General features: G+C 45.3%; 1 protein-coding gene across 1 annotated transcript in view; it reads right to left on the bottom strand.

Annotated features, from left to right (window-relative positions):
* Positions 1 to 261: 261 nt before the first annotated feature.
* Positions 262 to 16342, bottom strand: part of b3gat2 (beta-1,3-glucuronyltransferase 2 (glucuronosyltransferase S)) — a 57323-nt gene continuing 41242 nt past the window's right edge. Inside the window, exon 4 of the mRNA XM_061744919.1 lies at positions 262 to 1810. Coding sequence (XP_061600903.1) covers positions 1724 to 1810 — 87 coding nt within the window. The 3' untranslated portion in view covers positions 262 to 1723. The remainder of the gene's footprint in view (positions 1811 to 16342) is intronic.

Genomic DNA, 16342 nt, shown 5'->3' with positions numbered 1-16342 from the left:
GGCCACCAGGAGACGTCCCAATTAGTTTGCGGTTAAAACCTTATGTCCATAACTAACACCATGCCAAATATCAAAAACTTGTCACCAAGTGCACAATCTTTATGATTTTTGACATATTCCCTCCCAGCTATATTCATGCACTGCAATTTTGCAATGTCCTAGAATTCCAATTCTTTATTTGGGGACCTTTAGCAGATATGACATTAAAATGCGATTAGATTAATTTATTATAAATCCTGTAATTAATTAGATACATTTTTTTAATGTAATTAAATACTCTTCCGTATCCCAGAGACCCAGAAATTCCGTGTTAGAAAATGCTGCTGGTACCAAATAAAAAACATGATATGTTGGTGTTATTTACTGTTCAAATATGCATTTATTCGTGCTTCTGAACTCCTTTTCCAGTCTTTCCACAAGGTTATTACTTTATTCTGAATGTGGTTTTATCTGAAAAACACAGACATGAGAGCAGGGTTTGTCGTCTCCGTGCACGAGAGCAAACACGCATGTTTAACCGCAGGCAAATGTCCGAATCTCAGCGTCATGAAACAGAAAAACAGGCAGCGACCGTCAACCGCAGCACGAGCCTCCTTGACTCGAAATGACTCGAAATGACTCAGAATGACTCCAAATTATTTGAAATGACTCAGAATGACTCAGAATGACTCGAAATTATTTGAAATGACTCAAAATGGCTCAAAATGACTCGAAATGACTCAGAATGACTCGAAATGAGTCAGAATGACTCAAAATTATTTGAAATGACTCAGAATGACTCGAAATTATTTGAAATGACTCAGAATGGCTCAAAATGACTCGATATGACTCAGAATGACTCGAAATGAGTCAGAATGACTCAAAATGGCTCAAAATGACTCGAAATTATTTGAAATGACTCAGAATGGCTCAAAATGACTCGAAATTAGTCAGAATGACTCAAAATGACCCAAAACGACTCAAAATAAGTCAGAATGGCGGGAAATGACAGAATGACTCAGAATGACTCGAAATAACTGATGTCGGTTGGAGGGTTGAAGCTCTGTGTGTAGAATGAATCGAAATGACTCGAAATGACTCAGAATGGCTCAAGATGACTCCAAATGACTCAGAATGACTCGAAATTATTTGAAATGACTCAGAATGACTCGAAATGACTCGAGATTTGTCAGAATGACTCAAAATAACTCAAAATGACTCAAAACGACTCGAAATTATTTGAAATGACTCAAAATGACTCAGAATGACCGAAATGACTCGAAATGACTCGAAATGACTCAAAATGACTCAAAATGACTCGAAATGACTCGAAATAAGTCAGAATGACTCAACATGGCGCGAAATGACAGAATGACTCAGAATGACTCGAAATAACTGATGTCGGTTGGAGGGTTGAAGATGTGTGTGTGGAATGAATCGAAATGACTCGAAATGACTCAGAATGACTCAAGATGACTCAGAATGATTCAAAATGACTCGAAATGACTCAGAATGACCTGCATGGCACGTTTCCGTTCAGCGACATGGTGATTTTTTTACATTTATACTTCAGTTCTTAACCAGCGAGCTTCAGATGGAGGAAAACAAAAGGTCCAGTTCCTGTGATGAACATATCCAACCATCCCACAGCGGGGCGGTCCGGTTTAGTCCAGTTCAGTCCGGTTTATTCCGGTCCCAAGGTCCGGTCCAGTCCGGTTTATTCCGGTCCGGCCCCCGACGACCATCACACCTCGATGATCACGGTGTCCCGTCGATGTTTGGGCTCGTTGGCCAGATGTGGTTTCTCCGTGCGAGTGTGCCAGACCAGCACCTGGAAAACATCAGGGGAAGAGTAAGAAAAGAACAATCTGCAGAGGTGGAGGGAGAGAAATCAACACTTTGATGAATGCAGCCTCGCCGGGGCTGATGGGACATCAAACGCCTCGGTTAATATCTCCGGGGTTAAAGATGCCAAATGTAGGAATTATCTCAGGTCACAAGCAGAGCTTTCTGAGGAAACTACACTGCGTCCTAGTCTTGTAAATGTAAACACTGCACAGCTGGACAATTATAAAATTATAAATCGATGATTTATTGGGACAGAGAGCGCAACAATATATTGCAATATCAATTATTTCCCCCCACCACTACTGTCAACCATTTGTATTTCTACAGCAGGAACAGTCCACCAGCAACATGAATATTTCCAACACGGACCGGTGTAATAATCCTCAAAAAACCCTCCGGGACACGCGGCCTTCTTACTGTTTCTATTTTCAGCCTTTAGTCTGAGGAGCCTTCTGTTTTGATGTCGGTGTGTTGTTGGCATGCAGACACAGGGAGGAGGAAGAGCCTTGATGTTTCAGAACCACTGGACGAGTTCCAGCTGATGCTCGTTTCACGAAACATTCCTGCGATCAAACAGATGTTTGGTGTCTCGGTTGAGTCAGGTCCAAGTGTGAGACTCTGATTCCACCTCTTTGTCCACATATATGGCTTGTTAAGAGGTTTTTTACGGTAGCATGCAGGCGTTCGGCTACAATGTGAGGCGGAGTGGAGGATTGTGGGTATTAAAATCCTCCACACAGATGATATCGGAGGTGAAGCTGCATCTGAGTGTCAACAGCTGATTCTGCACCAGACGGTCTCCTGGTCTGACAGGTTCCTGTCAGGTCTCCATTTATTTTCAAAGTTTAAAAGTCAGATGAACAGGCAGACATTTCTGATGTTGCCACGGAAACAAGACTTGAGATGATGGATCCTCCTGCAGACGACCGCCAGCAGATCTGCAACCCTGCTGTGGCGAGTCCCAGCAAATCATTTCAGCACCTCCCTGACTGGACAGCGACATCCCCCCTGGTGGCCCCATGGAACCGGTTCTTCCGGAGCCAGTTCTTTGTCAGTGGAAAAAGAAAACCCGGTTCCAAACTCAGAACTGGCCCAGAACCAGAACCAGAACCAGCCTTGGAACCGGTTTGGTAGAAAAGGGAAGTGTTGGTCAGTAGCGTCACTACAGTAGCGGACGTTTGTAGTTTAACTACATTTTCAGTAGCTTGGTGGTAGCGTCTGTGTTTTCTGAATCAAGTAACTTCTCAGTAGTTAAGCTCTTTTATTGATCACTTAGCGCGGTAGCATCCACACAAGCTACAATTCCAAAATAATTTCTGAAGCTCAAACGAGCCGGAGATTTCTGTTACGGACTGAAATAAAACTGTCACTGCTACCACACAGAGGCATGAGCTGTCTGTGGGATTAATAATTAATTTGTCTTTATGAAACTATCAGAATCAGAATCAGAATCAAGTCAGCTTGGAGAGCTGATTGTTTGTTCACATGCTTATCACATGTTAAAAGATGAGGGCAGCCCTTCCTGTGTTCCGTCAGGGTTTTGGGCTGTCCCACAACTGTCCCATTGTCAGTTGAACCATCTGTTCAAAACCTCCAACAAAGATCCTGTTTTTAGTTGACCACTTGACCCTTTGTGTTTTTTAAGGATGTCTGTTTGTTTCTGCGGAGTCGAGCCGCTGCTCCTTCACATTGAGAGGAGTCAGCTGAGGTGGCTTGGGCATCTGTACCGGATGCCTCCTGGACGCCTCCCTAGGGAGGTGTTCCAAGCATGTCCCTCCTCCCTAGGGAGGTGTTCCAGGAATGTCCCACCGGGAGGAGACCCCGGGGAAGACCCAGGACACGCTGGAGAGACTATGTCTCTCGGCTGGCCTGGGAACGCCTCGGACTCCCCCCGGAAGAGCTGGAGGAAGAGATGGAGGAAGAGTTGGAGGAAGAACTGGAGGAAGAGTTGGAGGAAGAACTGGAGGAAGAGTTGGAGCAAGAACTGGAGGAAGAGATGGAAGAAGTGTCTGGGGTGAAGGAAGTCTGGACATCCCTGCTGAGGCTGCTGCCCCTGCGACCCGGGAACGGATAAGCGGCGGACGATGGATGGATGGATGGATGTTTGTTTCTGCATACCACAGATTAGTTGGTCTTTAACTGAAATGTCACGTGTGTGACCATCTGTTCATTGTCCATTATCTATACACTGACAGGCTGTTTACCAAATATGGTCGTTCCTGTCAGTTTTTCAATAAATACCTGATGCAAAGGAGGAGCAAGCAAGCATTGTGTCGAGAGCCAGAGAGCCCTGTTGCTCTGCAGGGCTCCGACTTTGCTTCCCTTCTGCGCAGAAGGCCTGGAGAATAATTTCTAACAGTCTCTGTGTCTTTCTTAAGATATTAGGAACCTAACACTGTCAGTCATGCCATGTCTTTATGACGCTGACGTGACGACACTGGTCCATGTAACGGTGCTCTGCCACCTGCAGGCGGCCACTTGATGAGAGATGGCAGAGGGGGGAGATTTAACTGCAGAGTCGCCGCGGCCATATCTCAACAACTATATGAGTGTAAGTGAAACAAAAGACAGAAATTACGTGTTCAGGTGCTTATTGTGCAACCCAAAGAAGAAGCTGCTCTCGACTTCCAGGACGTCGAACACAAACTTAAGAACGCACATTAAGGTAAGCTAACACAATGATTGCCAACAAAGCTAACCATCACTTTCCAGTCTGCTAACATGAACCTATGAGCAACTTCCCAACAACAGCTAACACCAAGCAAGCTACAATTTTGAAATATATAAATTGCTAAAAAGTGCAAATAACTACCAAAGAAATTGTTCAAAGTTGGTTCAATTTAGTAAAATGCTTGGATGTAGTTGCACTAGTTACTTTCATTTTGCTGTAGCTTAGCTTGCTACATTTCTGAAGGTAATAGCTTTGATGTAGTTAAGCTTCATTTAATGTTAGAGTAACTAGTAGCTTAGCTCACTACACTTTCCAAGCATGTCTAGCTTGCCCAACACTGGAAAAGGGTTGTATGAGTCTACGTCCTCGATGAAGGTCATCTTGAGGCAAACTGCTTCTGATTGGGAGCGTCCTGCCCGAAGGAGAGAGGAGACGGTGGATCAAGAGAGAGAGGTAAAAACCACGTAGATGAAGGAGGAAGAGGAGAAAGAAAAGAGTGAAGGAGAGTTCAGGGAAACAGTGAAGGGGGGGCTTGGCTCTAACTGCATAATTGGTGCATCCGCAGCCTCCGACACCGTTTCCCCGCAGCGTTTGGACCGGCGCCGCCGTCGCTGCTACGTTAGCCTTGTTAGAAATGCAAAGCGGGCCAATTAGAGTTGGAGCGGGCAGGAAGTTGGACTCGTTAGAGGCCCGGAGACTACGCCGGAGACGACGCCGGCGACGACGCCGGCGGTAGATCCTCCCGCGTGAACACAGGCTCGTTAGTTACGGGTCTAAAAATAAAAACTCTTCAAATAACCTCATTTGGCTCTACAAGGACTGAAACTGGCATCGGTCCACAAGGAAGCTGAGAGACTTATCTATGAAATTAAATTCACATCATCACCGCAGATCTAATCTCCTGACTTCTAAAACCAGCTCAGCTGACAGTCTTCATGCTAAAACACCAGTGTCAACTTTGAAGGAACATCTTCAGGACAAGTTGTCCAGGTCCGGTGGTCTCGTGTCCCCAACGATCAGCAAAAACAAGTCAAAGAGGCGTATGGCTTCACGTCGCCACGGCAACCAGACAACCATGGCGGTATCTCAGAGAAATACAGGGAATATCGTGGCAGAGGTGACAGAGACCCGGGAGAGTAAAGATGGAAGAGAAAAACCAGACCACGTCCTGAAAGGTCAGAGACATTTTCCAAAAAGAATGAATCTGGATGCAGCAAAGCATCATGGGTCTGAGGAGGAGACAACCTGTCTTTTGGAGATGTGTCCACGGAGGAGCTACGTGGTCCTATTAGAGCAGATACCTGGTTTTTGCTGCAACTTTCACGCAAACGCAGAGACGTGACTGACGTTTGCAGAGACGTAACTGACGTTAGCAGAGACGTAACTGACGTTAGCAGAGACGTAACTGACGTAACTGAGGTTTGCAGAGACATAACTGACGTTTGCAGAGACGTAACTGACGTTTGCAGAGACGTAACTGACATTAGCAGAGACGTAACTGACATTAGCAGAGACGTAACTGACATTAGCAGAGACGTAATCGACATTAGCAGAGACGTAACTGACGTTAGCAGAGACGTAACTGACGTTAGCAGAGACGTAACTGACGTTTGCAGAGACGTAACTGACGTTTGCAGGGACGTAACTGACATTAGCAGAGACGTAATCGACGTTAGCAGAGACGTAACTGACGTTAGCAGAGACGTAACTGACGTAACTGAGGTTTGCAGAGACGTAACTGACGTTAGCAGAGACGTAACTGACGTTAGCAGAGACGTAACTGACGTTTGCAGAGACGTAACTGACGTTTGCAGAGACGTAACTGACGTTAGCAGAGACGTAACTGACGTTAGCAGAGACGTAACTGACGTTAGCAGAGACGTAACTGACGTTAGCAGAGACGTAACTGACGTTAGAAACGTAACTGACGTTTGCAGAGACGTAACTGACGTTAGCAGGGACGTAACTGACGTTAGCAGAGACGTAACTGACGTTAGCAGGGACGTAACTGACGTTAGCAGAGACGTAACTGACGTTAGCAGAGACGTAACTGACGTTAGAGACGTAACTGACGTTAGAGACGTAACTGACGTTGGCAGAGACGTAACTGACGTTAGCAGAGACGTAACTGACGTTTGCAGAGACGTAACTGACGTTAGCAGAGACGTAACTGACGTTAGCAGAGACGTAACTGACGTTAGCAGAGACGTAACTGACGTTAGCAGAGACGTAACTGACGTTAGAGACGTAACTGACGTTAGAGACGTAACTGACGTTGGCAGAGACGTAACTGACGTTAGCAGAGACGTAACTGACGTTTGCAGAGACGTAACTGACGTTAGCAGAGACGTAACTGACGTTAGCAGAGACGTAACTGACGTTAGCAGAGACGTAACTGACGTTAGCAGAGACGTAACTGACGTTTGCAGAGACGTAACTGACGTTAGCAGACGTAACTGACGATTGCAGAGACGTAACTGATGTTAGCAGAGACGTAACTGACGTTAGCAGAGACGTAACTGACGTTAGCAGACGTAACTGACGTTTGCAGAGACGTAACTGACGTTAGCAGAGACGTAACTGACGTTAGCAGAGACGTAACTGACGTTTGCAGAGACGTAACTGACGTTAGCAGAGACGTAACTGACGTTAGCAGAGACGTAACTGACGTTAGCAGAGACGTAACTGACGTTAGCAGAGACGTAATTGACGTTAGCAGGGACGTAACTGACGTGGCTCCCCTTTGAACCCGAGCTGTGGAAACACAAACCGGTTCTCAGCTGGTTCAAAAGTTGAACGAGTTGTGAACCAGAACCAGCACTGGAACCGTTTCCAAGTAGTGTCTATGCAAGCATTGCTGTCTCCACCTTGTTTACTACGAATAGCTGTTTCACCTAAAAGATAGAAGTAAAAACCCCAGAGTCCTGATTCCCCAGGAAGTCCCATGGCGCTCATGGCTGGATGTTTTTATGCAGAGCAGAATAAAAACCCCCATCGCTGCCGGATCATCATTCACAGCCGGCTGCCGCTGCAGACAGCTCAGTGTTCACACCGTCATCATCATTATCAGCCCCATTACGCTAATGGAGCGGCCCCGCCGCCGGTATTAATACGGGCTATTTGCAGGCTGTGACATTATCAGTCATGAGACGGGAGGATGTTATATCCACATTCATCACGTCGCGGCTCCAACGGCGCCGAGACGTGACGCTGCTTCTGGTACAGTTAGCTGTGATGTCTGAATAAAGCAGGAATCACAGCAGAAAACCAGGCGCCAACCATCCCTCTGGATTAACGCTCACCAGGAACTAAGACTGGTTGCAGTTCCTCGACTGAGGCCACGTTTCCACAGAGCCGGGTATTCAAAAAAACGGATATTTCCTGCTCTACGTTTTGAAAAATACCATAATTTCCACAAACCTGCATAAATACCTGTTACGGTGCTATGAGCAGCCAAACCTACAGGGGGCAGTGCAAGCAGCGATGAACGGTCCTCCACCCTTTTAACGTTCAGGCTGCAGTGGAAGCTTGTATGACTTGATGTAGATTCTTCAGGCCTGGACATTTAGTGGATGAAACCACCCACGACTCTCTATATCAAACCATTCAAAAGTTATGACAGAAAATAGGGACTATCAAATATGGACCAATCAGATGAAGGGGGGGTGTGCTTTTTGGCGTCTATCATCGCCACGGTAACGCTTTTGACTGAGAAAAGTAATGTCCATCGTCGCAGGATGGAGACGAACATTTTGATGTATAACACACCTCGGTGCACATTACGGTTCGGGCTGCATTAACTGGCAAAGAAATGGCATAAATTGCGCCAAAATTACACGATTCATTCAAAATGGCCGACTTCCTGTTTGGTTTCGGCCATGGCACCAAGAGACTTTTCTTTAAGTTGCGACATGATACAGGTGTGTACCGATTTTCGTACGTCAAACCGTATCGTGGGGCTTGAGGCACAAAGTTTTCTAGGGGGCGCTGTTGAGCCATTACTCCACGCCCATTAATGCAAACCATTAAATATCACATTTTTCAAAAATAAAGAAGGGAAATTCCTACAGATACAATAGGGCCTTTGCGCAGTAAGTTTTTTATTTACATACAAATGTTTATCATTAGTTATAACATGGACACATGTTTTTGAGAGCATCTTACTCCACATGAGCCGGGTATCTGGGATCAGATCTCAGATCCTGCATCCTGACCTTGACGCTTGTAGGGCAGAAATGCTCGTCTGACGGAACCGTCGGTATCGACGGACGACTGACAGGAGCTGGGATGTAGTCGGAGCCGGAGAGTAATGGAACAGACAGCAGAGAGGAGGAGGGAGGACAGGAACAGATGGAGACAGATGATACCACAGGAGGGAGAGGAGGAAGAGCCAAAACCTGCTCAGAGGAAAGGAATAGAAGGGATTGATTGAAGATAGAAGTATAGAAAAGAAGACATAATGACCGAGAGGAGAAGAGGAGAGGGACAGATGGAGATGTTCTGCATCGGACTGCAGTCTAAGCCATTTGGATCAAGTCTCAGCTTCCAGATAAACTTCATTTTTATTAAGTATAAATGCACCAGAGACCACGGATATGGGTGAGGGGTCCTTCAAACATCTTGAAAGCTTTTTCAGATCAGAGCTGAGACGTGCTCGACCCCTCGGTGCCGTGGCGGGATATTCTGATGTCGTTTAGACCCGGAGGTCGAGCGTCTCTGGACGTCGGCATCGTCGGAGATCGCTTGGGTTTCCAGGACGACGTGGGGATGCAGGTGTTCTGCTTTATGTTCATAAAGTGTGTTAACAGTAGGGATGCAACGGTTCTCGGTATAAAACTGAACTGTTCGGTTCGCCCTCCACGGTTAAATACGCCCTTGTGTGCCGCAGATTTTTTTCGGTTTTGAGACGTCAGAGAATCGTTCAGGTGCACCAGAGACGTCGGTCCTGGAGCCAGTTTCTCAAACGAAGCAAAGCTCTGAAATACCGTCATCAGTCCACATCCCAAAATGCTCGTTAGATGAGACTTATCTGTTTCTTCCCCTCCTGAAGTGCTGTTATATTCTTACGCGTTGAAATAATCATAAACGCGGTCTTTTCTGGGTTTAGGAGCCATTTCAGCTGACGGGGGGGAACCTGCAGCTAACGGGGGAACCTGCAGTCTGGGGCTGCGGAGAGTCTGATTAACGGAGCTGGAGACTCAATTATAGCGTCATTAGCATAAAGATGGAACTTAAAATTTAGCTAATTTCTCCCCAACTCATTAATGAAAATGGTAAACGGAAAAAAAACACCGCCAGACTGGGACCGCCGGGGGAACGGCCGGGGGAAACGCTGGGGGAACGCCGGGGGAACGGTGGGGGAACGGTGGGGGAACGGTGGGGGAACGGCCGGGGGAACGGTGGGGGAACGGCCGGGGGAACGGCCGGGGGAACGGCCGGGGGAAACGGCCGGGGGAACGGCTGGGGGAACGGCCGGGGGAACCGCCTCTATGGTCTCCATGAAATAAAACAGTGAAATGAAAACTGCCGTAATAAGGTCCAGAGACCGTAATGGGCTCCGGGGACACTAATGGCCCTTTTCCACTACTACCTACTCTGCACGCTTCTACTCACCACGCCCCCGTCTTGCACTTCTCCACTACGGGCCGAGGCAGATAGAGGCTGGCTGAGTAGGTACTTTTTTCGTCGGCCCTGGATCTGACGTGATCACGATTCACGCCACCGATTGGTCGGGGGGCCGTTAGACGTTTGAGGCAGGAAGCGGGGAGTTCCTCATTTTATCCGATAATCCGACAGGCAATGGCAGCAGAAGTCTGTTTGGTGATCCAACTCTGAGGTGCAGATGTTCATAAACCTGGTGCTGAGGAGAGAATTAAAAAGATCTAGACGGAGATAAGGAACGACCAGATCTACCAGGAGCTCTGTCTCTTCATAGCTGCTCCAGCTGACTTTTCAGCAGCACCGACACGAGCAAAATACAAAAAAAAGCGTCCCCGCTTGAAGTAGGGCTGTGCAAACAAGGTTACCTCACGATTCGATTCAATTTCGATTATTGGAGCTTCGATTCTTCGATTATAACGATTGTCGATTCGATTATTGGTGCCACGATTCTTCGATTATTGTGATTTTTAATGCTTTTTTCCATACAAGATTGATTTTGTCTTCATCTGTGGCTACATTTGTAAATAAATAGCCAATCAATTAACTCAGTTCCTCTAACAACACTCATTAAGTAAATAACAAGGTTTTTTGAACATTTGACATGTATTTTTCAAAGACACAAAATAATGTATTTTATGACTATGTAAACATTGTCTCTTTGACTTCCTTAACTTTGACCAGGGAAAGCTGCACTTGCATGAGAGCGCCCTCTATTGGTGAAAACACTGAAAACGGTCACGCCCTGGATTTAATGAGTTCATTAATTCAAGTAAACTAGATATGAACTTCCATCAAATGTATTTAGTGTAAACATATCTGCCATATTTACAGTGAACAATAAGAAATGTGCATTCTTGAAAATGAAATGATTCAGCAGCTTATTCAGTCTGGAATCTGGATAGGATAACTAAAAAAAAAAAAAAAAAAAAAATTAATTAATCGATTCCAAATCGTCACGTGACGCATCGTGATGCATCGACACATCGATGAATTGCACCCACCTCTAGCTTGAAGCTTCTTTCACTCTCATGTTTTAACTTGATATCAAACACAAGCCACAGACCCAGCAGCACATATATCATCTCCTCCAGGTTCTACATCTTTAGTGTTGGTGTCTTCTCCGTTTAGATCACACAATCAAATACGTCACAGCAGCTTCTCTCCAATCCCGCCCACTTCTCACCTGGGTGTCTAAGAACAAACGAGGACGAGGCGAGTGGAGGCGTGCCGAGTCGGGGCACGCTGAGTAGGTACTAGTGGATAAGCGCCATAACGGGGTCCCGTGACTCGTCCTCGTTAATCCACCACGACGATGTGCGTCATGGGAACCTCGTCGTGTGTAAATCAAACATGATCCTCCCGCCTCAGGCTGCGTTCACGCTGGAAATCAATCAGAAAACCTGGGAGACCCCAGACAGAAGAATTTCCAATGTTTTATAATCTCCTGATCGGCCACGCTGATGGTTGTGGGCGGGGAAAGTGCACTTAGGATGAGTTCCGCCCCCCAGAAAACGGTCTATGATCAAAAACATCCACATCCACAAGGAGTAAATATTCTCTTTAGGGAAAAGTAAACATGTTATTGTGATTTAATAAGTTGGTCATTTAAATGAATCCATCCTTTTGTAGTTTTGCATCTTAAAATCTCAGCTGAAGCTGTCAAGAAGCACCTGCTGCTGCAATCTGCTTCAAACATCTGCTTTCAATGGGGGGGTCCTCACAATCTCACAATCTCATCTCTATCCAATGTATAATCACTCTGAGAAAACCCACCCAGACTATCAAAGTTCACACAGAACCTGGAACCAGGAACCGTCTTGCTGGGAGTCCATTTATTGTACTTATTATTTATTGTATTAAACGCAGATAAATCGAAGACCATGCTTTTTTCAAATGCAAGCAGCTTCCATCTCACCTTCCAAGGTTGTTAACTGTTCAGGGGATTGAAATTGAATTGGTCAGTTCTTATAAATATCTAGGCATTCTGATTGATGACAACTTGTCTTTTAAATCTCATATTGATAACCTCTAAGCTGAAACTAAAAAAAGTTTATTTTTTAGGAACAAATCATGTTTTTAATTTCGGTTCCGGAAACATTTGATCAAAACAACTTTTTTATCCTTGTTGGACGATGGCGATCTGCTTTTTATGAACGCTCCTGAGCAGTATTTAAAGAAATTAGATCCTGTGAATCATTGTGCTTTGCGTTTTATACGATAGTTGCAGCTTTCAGGTACTTCACTGTTTTTTGTTGCTGCTGCTCCTTTGCCTGTCCGTAGACTCTCCCACTGGCTGACTTTTATTTATAAATCCATTTTGGGACGTCTCCCTACATATTTGTGCGTGCACATGTGTAGAAACGTCAGCCATTATGAACCTGCGCTCACAGAACTTTATTCACATGCAGGTCCCGAGAGCCAGAACTGAACTGGGTAAAAAGGCTTTCGAGTTTTCTGCCCCGTCAACCTGGAGTGATGAGAGAAGGACTTGAAACTGGTTGATCTAGTATCCTTGGGTAAATTCAAATAAATTTTAAACGACAGAAATGATCTCTCTCGGTTATTGTGACTGCCCCCTTGTGTAAATTTTACTATTGTTTCCCGGAATGTGTGACTGACTGTCTGTGTTTGTGTATTGTTGTATTGTTTTTATGCTGCCATTTTGGCCAGGTCACTCTTGGAACAGAGGTTTTAATCTCAATGAGTTTTTTACCTGGTTAAATGAAGGATATATATATTGGTCGGGACATGGCCCCCCCGTCCCCCCGAACCCCCTTTTCCACCAAACCGGTTCCAGAGCTGGTTCTGGTTCACAACTCCTTCAACTTGGGAACCGGCTGAGAACCGGTTTGTTTTTCCACAGCTTGGGTTCCCTTGAACCGGTTTGGTGGAAAAGCACGGTGGCCGAGGCCTGCCATTGCTGAAAATAAAAGTAACGCTGCAAACAGAAACAAATGCCGCTGCAAATTAAAGAAACGCTGCAAATATAAAAAAGCGCCGCTGCAAATGAAAGAAACGCTGCAAATATAAAGAAACCCCGCTGCAAATAAAAGAAACGCTGCAAATAAAACCCAGCCGCGGAAAAAAAATAAAATAACGACGCAAATAAAAAAGCCACAACGGAAGTGAATTACCGGGGACTATTTTTGCTGATGCACCGTTTTTTTTTTACATGAGAGGAGAAGAAGAAGATGAAGAGGACGTAAGTGAAAAGGAAGAAATAAGAAGAGCGAGGAATAAGAAGAACAACGAACGAGAAAATAAGTGAAAAGGTTAGTGTTCTTCTCCTCTCACGTAAAAAACACCGGTGCATCGGCGAAAATAGTCCCCGGTAATTCACTTCCGTTGTTGCTTTTTTATTTGCGTAATTTTTTTATTTTAATGCAGCGGGGTTTATTTATATTTTCAGCGTTTCTTTTATTTGCAGCATTTATTTTATTTGCAGCGCCGTTTGTTTCTGTTTGCAGCGTTACTTTTATTTTCAGCACTGGCGGGTCTCGGCCACCGTAGAAAAGGGGTTTGTGTGGTGAATGGTGGGTGATTCCAAACTCAACCTCCCCCTCGTTACTTCCTGCTTCTAAAGGGACAGGTAGGACGTGTTTATATCTGTTTTGTTGTTCAAGATAATTGTATTCTTTCAGCTCGTTAAAGCTGAAAAATGTTCTGGGGATCTTCAGACTGTGATTGTGTTTCTGTAAACGAGGACGAAGCCGCGCGAGTCTCAAACCTCAACTGCAGGCCAGACGGCCGCACCGCGCTGATCTGGGTTTTAATGGACCTCCCATGATGCACTGGGCTCATTCCTCCATCTGCTCTCTCCCACTGCTGTGTCTCTACGCATCATTATTACTGTAGAAGTGTTTCTGGTTAGTCGATGGGTTGATGATCCAGTCTCTGTCTCAGTCTCATCTCTACTTATAAGTAACAGGACTGCGTTTAACTCAGGGGTCTTCAACCGGGGGGGCCGCGACCCCCAGGGGGGGCGCGGAGGAACTGCAGGGGGTCCTCCAACTTAACAAGAAATAAAGGCAATTTTAACCAAAATAATTTGTGAGAGTTAAAAATAATAATAATAATAATTAAAGCTGCAAGCAGCGATGAACGGGCCCTCGCGCGTGCAATTTTAACCAATAAAGGTCAAAGATTCAAAACCGAGTCTGATGACACCACCATGACTCTTTATGTCAAACCATTCAAAAGTTATGGGAGAAAGTAGGAACTATCAAATATGGACCAATCAGATGAAGGGTGGGCGCGCTTTTTGGCATCTATCGCCGCCACGGTAACGCTTTTGACTGAGAAAAGTAATGCGCGTCGTCGCAGGATGGAGACGCACATTTTGATGTATAACACACCTGGGTGCACGTTACGGTTCGGGCGAAGAAGCGGCCGAAGAAATGGCATAAATTGATTAATTCAAAATGGCCGACTTCCTGTTCGGTTTTGGCCATGGCGCCAAGAGACTTTTCTTTAAGTTGTGACATGATACAGGTGTGTAGCGATTTTCGTGCATGTACGTCAAACCGTATTCTGGGGCTTGAGGAACAAAGTTTTCTAGGGGGCGCTGTTGAGCCATTAGGCCACGCCCATTAATGCAAACCATTAAATATCACATTTTATTTGATAAACATTTATTTTTCCGCATTTCTCCCCATCTTTTTCTTTTTCCACGACACATTGGGTTTTCTTTTCCACGTCTATGTAGGAAAGTGGATACAAAGATGGTCTCTCCTTCTTATCCTAAACAACGATATTTAGTCATAATTTTCAAAAGCAACTTTACTTGCATGGAGTAGCAGCATGAAGAACAAGGCTCTGCAGGTGAAGTCCGACCGTCTGCAGTCATTACTGAGGTAATAAATGTGTTGTGTCTGAGCAAAGAGCAGTTTCTCATTCAGCATCTTTCTCAGCTCCAGAATGATGCAAGCGCAGGACATCAGCACCAGAAACTCCTGCGATTAAACATTTATCGTTACAAAGTTCCTCCGTTAGCTTGTCTCATTTACTGTTTGTCAGGCTCTTTAAAGGTAGGGTAAGTAATTTCTGTCTGTCGATATTTGGAACAAAACATTGAGAGCTACAGTAGCCCCGCCCCCCACTTGTGTCCAGTTTATGTCGCCAGCTTTTCTCTTGTCTCAACGTGGGTGTTCGGCTCCAGGTTTCATTTCCACGCTACTGGAAATACAGATTCTGACCGTGTTTGACGAACTTAAGTAAGAGGGATGCGTGTTGTTGGACATCATTTATTAGGGCCCGAGCATTTACAGTGCAAAGGCCCTATTGTATCTGTAGGAGTTTTTCTCGTTTGTATCCTTAATTTTCTTCCGACAAAATGAGGGCCTTTTTTTTCCCCCTAAACGTGCCCCAAAAGTCACCAAATTTTGCACCAAGCCAGGCCTGGCAAAAAATGTGATATTTAATGGTTTGCATTAATGGGCGTGGCCTAACGGCTCAACAGCGCCCCCTAGAAAACTTTGTGCCTCAAGCCCCAGAATACGGTTTGACGTACATGCACGAAAATCGCAACTTAAAGAAAAGTCTCTTGGCGACATGGCCGAAACCCAACAGGAAGTCGGCCATTTTGAATTAATCGTGTCATTTTGGCGCAATTTATGCCATTTCTTCGGCCGTTAATACAGCCCGAACCGTAACGTGCACCCAGGTGTGTTATACATCAAAATGTGCGTCTCCATCCTGCGACGACGCGCATTACTTTTCTCTTTCAAAAGCGTTACCGTGGCGACGCTAGACGCCAAAGAGCGTGCCCACCCTTCATCTGATTGCTCCATATTTGATAGTTCCTACTTTCTGCCATAACTTTTGAATGGTTTAACATAAAGACTCATGGGTGGTGTCATCGGACTCGGTTTTTATTGCTTGAACATAATTGGTTCAAATTAGCCCCGCCCCTTTTTCTGATTGGTCAATATTTTATAGTCCCTATTTTCTGCCATAACCTTTTAATGGTTTGACATAAAGACTCATGGGTGGTGTCATCGGACTTAGATTTGAGTTCTTGACCTTTATTGGTGAAAATTGCACACGCGAGGGCCCGTTCATCGCTGCTTGCAGCTTTAATTTATCTTGAATCTGCAGACGTCTTCAGCTGAGGTGGAAACGTCTTGGTTAAGGAAACGTCTTTGTTTGGAAACGCCAGCTGGTTCAGAAATGAGGCAGACTGAC

Source organism: Cololabis saira, chromosome 17 (genome assembly GCF_033807715.1).
Source record: "Cololabis saira isolate AMF1-May2022 chromosome 17, fColSai1.1, whole genome shotgun sequence".
Taxonomy (NCBI): Eukaryota; Metazoa; Chordata; class Actinopteri; order Beloniformes; family Belonidae; genus Cololabis; species Cololabis saira.
This window is presented reverse-complemented; position numbering and strand designations above follow the sequence as displayed.